We start from the raw sequence: 7,717 nt of genomic DNA, 5'->3' as shown, positions 1-7,717 counted from the left end.
CACTGTCTTTATGAAGACTTTTACATCAACATCTCCGTGCACAAATGGGTTAAAATATCAATATAATTAGATTTTTCATCACAGTTACAATATGCAAGATATTGAAGTGCCTTTAACTGACTTTAGAGCTTTCCTCAACTTACAGCCTCATAAACATCTGGTTAACCACGCCATGTCATGTGATGTTTTTATAGGAATTGAATGATATTGTTCTTACCACCATGAAACAAAACGTAAACTTTAAAGGTCTTAAAAAAAAACTAGGTCAAAACCCATGAAAACTAGCCCTGAGTTTCACCCTGTATAAGGAAGTGAAGGTTTAAATCAAAAGTTAGTTTTCATGGTTGTTGCACCATTTTTAAGGGTTTTTACCCATCAAAAGTAGGAAAAATCCAAACAATATAGAAACACTGCTGCCCCCTAATGTTTAGTAGAGTAACTACAGCCACCAGCTAACTCATGACCCCACCAAACACAATTTTCCAGTTGATGCTATTTTTGAGTTGCTGGTAGGCATCATTTTGTGCTAACATTATTACATACTGTTAGACTTCATTTTTAAGTGTTCAGTGTATCTTGCCAAATTGTACTCTTGGCACGATGGATAATCCTGTGAAACAGCATGTAGACAATCAAGGGACAAAACTGTGCTGAAACTCAGGATGATGACGAAAAAGCAGGAAATGACTATGAATTTAAAACAAGTACTCACTGATATTTGTATGGAGTTACGTCTAAATCTGGTTCATAATACTTAGGTTAGGTCAGGGGTTTGTTCTGTATAACTATTGTATTGATTTTTCATACAGTAAATATGTGATTGAACCAAATTAAACGTGATATTTTTAGAAATTAGAAATTGAGCTGCTTTATCTGTCTAACTCCAGCTTCAATCTCAGCCAAGCTCACCTGTGTTACTTTGTCTCCTCTCTCTCTGTGTGGTTAAGCTGTGGTTGGGAATGCCGGCCTGGTACGTGGCAGCGTGCCGTGCCAACGTGAAGAGTGGAGCCATCATGTCAGCCCTATCTGACACCGAGATCCAGAGGGAGATCGGTATCAGTAACCCTCTTCACCGGCTCAAACTTCGCTTGGCCATCCAGGAGATGGTCTCCCTCACCAGCCCCTCCGCCCCGCCAACCTCCAGAACCGTGAGTCACACAGGAAATACGAGGACATGGACTGGAATTTTATTTGTACAAACATTTGCTTAAGACAGAGCTGATCTGGAGGAAGAAGTACTTTGACAATGTTTTTAAAGGTTGAAATGGAAAAAAGAAGAAAGTAGGATTAAAATTTGAATACTTAAAACAACACTTAAAGGGAATATGCTTATTTACTTCACTGGCATGAGTTAGATGAGAATAGCATTATGAAGCTAGAGCCAGCAGCCAGTCAATTGTGCTTAGAATAAAGACTGGAAACAGGAAAACAGCTAGCCTGGCTCTGTTTTGAAATAAAATCCAGTAATAAAATCCACCTGCCAGTACTTTTTAAAGCTCACTAGTTAACATGATATATCCTGTTTGTTTAATCTGTACGGAGACAAAAGTGGGACAGCAACAATGTGTGGTTTTACAGGCCGTTATTAATGTGTTAATTTGAGGGAAAAGGCTTGTCTGGCTCTATCCAAAGGCAACAAAATCCGCCTACCAGCACTACTAAAGCTGACTGTTTCCATTCTTTATGCTAATTTGTTATTTGGCCATAAAAACGGGTTGTGTTAACAAAGTAATCACATGATTTCTGCCTCCAGAGTAGCTCTGACAAATGTTTGTATGACTGAATGTCCTCTCTGCTTACATGCGCAACGCCTCCACACATGGGTGACACATGTGTAGGTGGGTGACAACAAGCAAATGGAGCAGTTACGATGAAATCACGACCATGCGTGGCAAATTTGTCAGTTGTTTTTTTTTTTTTTTTTTTTTACATCTGACCAATTTTCAATCATACAGCTTGTGATAACTTCAGTGAATATTACACTGGGAGTCAGTGATGGCTGCTTTTTAAGAGATTGCTCCAGTGTGTACTGTAATTTAGCTTTCCAGTTATTCTACACCACAGTTGCTTTTATAGCTCCCTGCTGTCATAGCATATGGTCTCTAAGGACTCTGCTGTTTCTTAATGTCATGGAAATTTCTATAATAGAGATGGATTTCAAAGAGGGGATTGTCTTTTAGAGCTTTATTCCCTAATAACACATGCATGTATTCAGAACTCTGAGTCTGGATCAGTCAGACAGACTCAGAGTGAAGGCAAACACTCATTTTATAGTCGTAGCCTCCACAGGATGTTAGAAAACACACCTTGGCAGTTAGTAAGTTGTACACAGTTGGTCCTTTTGTCCATCTCTTATCACAGTCTCTTCATAGGGGGAGTTCTGCCTGTCTCCTAAAACTCCTCCATTCCTTCACATTCACACAAGGAATGTAAAAAACAAAAGTATAAACTCATGAAAAACAGTATGTGCATAAAAGTAACATAGGAGTAAAATGTAATGATAGTGACTGTTCATACTGCAGAGCAAAGACTAATATGCTGCACACTGAAGGTACACACACACACCATATTTCATACAGATGTCAAAAGTTGTGCGCTCTTAAATAAACCCTGCTGAATACACTCACAAAGGCTTTTTAGGCCTTACACAGCTAGTATGCATGCAACATGTCCTATTTAACTCTTGCACTTTTTCTGTCCTCTCTTCTTGTAATATAATACTTTACCCTCTCCCTTTCCCTGTTTCCTCCCCTTTGCCTCACTCTCTTGTCAACTACTTAGCTCTACTTCCACACCTCATGAAACTTTCATTACACGTCCAATCACAAACTCCCCCGACTGTGACGAGGCTCCTGCCTGTTGTCACACTTAAAAAAAAAAAAAAAAACCCACACACTTAACAGAGGGGGGTTAATTGACCTTGTAAATACGGTGCGACGTGTATGTCGAGCAGAAAATTGAGAGAGGGGAACGCATCAGCCATTTTTTACCTCCACTATTAGAACTGGAAGGAGTGGTCGACTGTTGGGAGTCTCTTGCCTTTTAACAGACCACTGTTAAATTGCTTGCGGGTGCGTCTTTGACTGTTCTTATCTGGGTCATGACAGCTTGGCCTGCTGCTGTGACTGCAGAACAATCACTGCTGCTACTGACACATCAAAATGGACAACAGTTGTGTTGGAATAAGCACTCAAAGTCGGTTCACTCAAATTACAAAAAAAGCCTTTTTCTGCAACGCAGACAGTTCAGTAGATATGTCTTCAGATTCCTGCCTTAGGTATTTACCACTGTCAACAGTTTTCATATAAACTACCAGTCTGATAAAAAACTGCTGACAGCATGTTGTAGATTATCCAGAATGATGGGGACACTGATCGAGAACTGATCAGTCAGTAAATTGGTTAGTTGATGGATAAAAAATGTATCTGTACTTATTTTAGTTATTTTTCAAAATGCAAAATATCCTGATTCCAGTTTATTGAATCAGAATTTGCTGCTTTTCTTTGTTTTATACAGTAGTAAATATATAGTATGATTTTCTTTTTGTAATTTCAAAATTGTGGCATATCAATCAATGGAGAAAATAATCGATAGTTGCAATGATCTGCATGGTTAAATAACACTAGAGATTAGTCTTTTTTGTCATTTGAGTGAATCGACTGGTAGATGATAGGTGGAGAGGGATGAGTATTGTGGGGGGGGGTTTGTGTCTGTTGGTGTTAATGGTACTAATTTATTCTGTCTTCATTGTTGTGCATGGCAACTGTCTTTATGTTAATTGTGTTATCTGTACATGTATGTGGACATTGGGATGTTGTTGCTGTGCTGTGTTGTGTTGTGTTTTTGTCCTCTGCATATGCCCTTTGACCCCTGGCGGGCTCGGGGCCAGTTCATCATCTGACTGTGATGCTATAACACTATTGGCTTACAGTGGTGCTGCTCTTCTTCTTTAACACTGCTTGCCCCTCCTACCGGACCTCTACTACCAACCCTGCTGCTGCTCTGTCTCTTGGGCTCTGCCCTTGTAGGCGTCAGGCAATGTATGGGTGACCCATGAGGAGATGGAGACCATGGCAGCCCCTTCCAAAACGGTCAGTCCTCTTGTGTCCTTTACCGTCACCCTTTCCTTTCTCTGTCAGTCATGTGTGTCTGTGTGTAGTGGATTTCGGAGGGATGAAATTAGGAGACATCACAGCGGTGACAGCAGTGACTGATGGAGAAGGAGAAAGCATGCGTCCATTAACCCACTCCCTGGTCTATGAACCTCTTAGTCAATACTAATTTTAAACTGGATTTTAGATGGAGGGGCCTCTATGACATATAGCAAATATACTGCTTTGAAAGCTATAAAAAAGAAGCATGAATCACAGATGCATTCCCTATTGTTCTGTCAGTCATGCACCACACAAAAACACACCACACACCACATCTTAAAGTTATATTATTGCATTTTCGTTCCAGCTTCATGTTTGCACATCGATGAGCAAGACTGAAGAACCTGCATATGAAATGTGTTTGTTTTTTTTAAGGCACCAAAAACAACTTGTATATTGTACAGAAATACAGAAAACTTGTAGAGGTCTGGTGTGCAGTGTCATATGAATGTCAACATCATTGTCAGGCTGTTCCAGGCTGTGGGTGGGTATGTGTGGTATTGAGGTAGACAGTTGTTTCATAATATAATAAAGCTAATAATTATTAGGTTACCATAACATGTGATGTCTTACTAGTTAAAAAAACAAACCTATTAAAATACATGACTATTATAAATATTGCCCCGTTCTATGACTTTTTGGAGGTTGCTTGCTGTCAGTTCAAAAGGTTCCTCAAAATGTTAGAAATATCATACTTCTTCCTTCATCTTAGAGGCAGGGACACTACACCAAAACTCTTCTTTACTTTGGAAGAACATTTTGCAGGACCCATTTTTGAAACCTATGATTGTGAAAATAGCAAAGAAACAGGTGCTGTTTAAATTATCTGGTATTTCCTTTGTTTACATAGATCACGAATGCAGTATTTCTTGTAAAGTCAAAGGTATTTTTTTTTGTTTAACTTCGATTGTGAGAGATTATTTTTACATTGATTTTCAAGGACTGTGAATATTGCATATATTGCATTTTGAACACAATTGCAGGGTTTGATAGAAAACAATAAGATGGTCACTTATTTTCTCACAAGTCTTTTCTTTTTCTTGTCTATTAATCAGAAGTCAGACTCTGAAGAGGGGAGCTGGGCACAGGTAAGACAAACCTTGTTGTTATTTCTTCCTCTTGTCGGTTACAGATTCAATCACACAGCCAATATGAAAATGTAACCAGTAGTTAACGGTGTTCTGAGTTGACCTGTATTTTCTAAGACTCTAGCTTATGGCGACATGAACCATGAGTGGATAGGGAACGAGTGGCTGCCCAGTCTAGGACTACCTCAGTACCGCAGCTACTTCATGGAGTGCCTGGTGGATGCCCGCATGCTGGACCACCTTACAAAGAAAGACCTGAGGGTGCACCTCAAGATGGTGGACAGCTTCCACAGGTACTGGGGTGCCTCATGGTGATATTACAGTATATTATTACAGTATTTCATGATCACTTTGAATAACTTTCCCTGTTGTGGATGGAATATATTTACCAAATGGATGACACAAGTTTTTCCCACCACGTGATTATGAACATGTGATTTTCTGACCCCAGAACAAGTTTACAGTATGGAATCATGTGTCTGAAGAAGCTCAACTATGACAGAAAGGAACTGGAGCGACGTAGAGAGCACAGCCAGCATGAAATGAGAGGCAAGTGTACCCAAATAAAATATAATGAACATCATAACAAATGAAAACATGTTACAAATTAGTAAAAAATAGATTTGAGATTTTCAGATGAGATGTCTGTACTTGTGTCTGCAGACGTTCTGGTGTGGAGTAATGAGAGGGTCATCCGTTGGGTGCAGAGCATAGGCCTGCGGGACTATGCCAACATCCTGCTGGAGAGCGGGGTGCACGGAGCCTTGGTCGCCCTGGATGATAACTTTGACTACAGCAGCCTGGCGCTGCTCCTCCAAATCCCCAACCAAAACACTCAGGTGCTGCAGCTACACCATCACTCATTCGTTATTATACATTATTATTATTATTACATCCTCCTCAGCAGCTCACACAGGAAAATTGCAAGGAAGCGGTTTTGTATTTGAACTTGGGTAAATCCGATGTTTGTGAACAATGTCTGATACGCAGTAAGAGCATTTTCCTGAATCAGATGTGCAGAATACCGCTTCGTAGCTTTTCCATATTCTGTATGGAAAAGCCTCATTGGAAGGGAAACAATTAAGCTTTTTATTTTTAGTTTCTTTCTCTTTTTGGCAATGATATAGCCAAATTTAAAGGTGCTGAATGATATATCATCTGTCACCAGCTTCAGTCCAAAAATAGAGGTTTGTTGGTATCAGCCTTCAAAGCTGGTCGAATCTAAATCAGAACATGCAGATTTGCCAACTGTCACTCTGGCAGGTTGCCTTGTGAATCTCATCTATAGTCGGGTAAAATGGATATGCAGCGCAAATAACGTAACGTGTCAGCTGCCTCTGTTACCATGTTGCTAAAAATAGCCGGCCTTGTGAAAATCTAAATGTGTTGTGTTTATTTTTTCTTCCCTTCAGGCACGTCAGATTCTGGAGCGAGAGTATAATAATTTGCTGGCGCTGGGCACTGACAGGAGACTGGAAGAGGTGAGCAGCAACTATCAGCCACAACAATGAACTCTGTAAGGTTAAATACCATCACAAATGAAGCCCGTCATTTCAGCATGTACAAAGATTACACTTTAATCAACATTGTTAATATTCAAAAGCTAAACACATATTAATGAAAGCTTTGTATTTAAATGTCTAATGCCTTCACATCCTTGTTACTATATTTCAACCCAGAACAATAGTTAGAAATAATTGTAGCACAGTTTTAATTAAAGGATCCAAAAAAAAAAGTCAAGTGCAACAAAAGCCATTCACAACATGTTTAAATAAATAAAGGCTTTTAGGTTAGAGGATTAGGACATTTTGAAAGAAAAGCCCAATGTTCATGTTACCCTTTAAAGCAATGATCTACTGCATTTATGAAATACTGTCAGTACCTTTTCATGATTAGAAATGAGATAAGAAATGATCTCTCCACCAGTGTGATGACAAAGACTTCAGAGGTCCATCGTGGAGGAGGCAGTTCCCACCGCGGGACGTGCACGGTATCAGTATGATGCCCGGATCAGCAGAGACTCTCCCTGCTGGATTCCGTCTCACTGCGTCTGGTCACCCCCGAAGACTGCCCCCTGAGGGTAAGTGTCTGCCTCTGCACCTTATTTCACAGATCCCTTAAAGATTTCAAGGCTTGTTCCTGTCATATATCACATGAAAAATGTACGATCTGGATGTTTTCTGCAGTGTGGCTTTAAGGTTAAATCCACCTGTTGCACATGTAGAACAAAGCGCTTCACCTGAGCACAGGAGCTGCTGCTGTTGCTGATTGTGAGGAGCTTTTCTGACATGTCTCTTGTTCTTTCTGACTCTGTGACGGCTGCTCTGCAGTCCTCTATGAGGCGCTGGATGACAGTCCTGACGACATGTATTTGGATTGGTTTCAAGGTCAGCTATGCCTGTCTGAAGGTTTTTAGGCTTGTTGGCCCTGCGTGTATTATGGTTATACATATACTCCCTCCTCTTCACATGGTCT

General features: G+C 40.2%; 1 protein-coding gene across 4 annotated transcripts in view; it reads left to right on the top strand.

The window, feature by feature from the left end:
• ppfia2 (PTPRF interacting protein alpha 2) overlaps positions 1–7,717 on the top strand; it is a 140,510-nt gene that overhangs the window by 131,533 nt on the left and 1,260 nt on the right. For 3 of the 4 annotated variants that reach the window (XM_062443392.1, XM_062443393.1, XM_062443396.1), the window contains 8 exons: positions 948–1,148; positions 4,029–4,091; positions 5,213–5,242; positions 5,360–5,535; positions 5,694–5,791; positions 5,906–6,081; positions 6,655–6,723; positions 7,169–7,322. In XM_062443392.1, the coding sequence (XP_062299376.1) occupies positions 948–1,148; positions 4,029–4,091; positions 5,213–5,242; positions 5,360–5,535; positions 5,694–5,791; positions 5,906–6,081; positions 6,655–6,723; positions 7,169–7,322 (967 nt within the window). The remainder of the gene's footprint in view (positions 1–947; positions 1,149–4,028; positions 4,092–5,212; positions 5,243–5,359; positions 5,536–5,693; positions 5,792–5,905; positions 6,082–6,654; positions 6,724–7,168; positions 7,323–7,717) is intronic. The other variant, XM_062443394.1, reaches the window with a different exon arrangement.

Source organism: Scomber scombrus, chromosome 22 (genome assembly GCF_963691925.1).
Source record: "Scomber scombrus chromosome 22, fScoSco1.1, whole genome shotgun sequence".
Classification (NCBI taxonomy): domain Eukaryota; kingdom Metazoa; phylum Chordata; class Actinopteri; order Scombriformes; family Scombridae; genus Scomber; species Scomber scombrus.
Note: the sequence above shows the minus strand (reverse complement) of the source record. Positions and strands in the feature narration are given on the sequence as shown.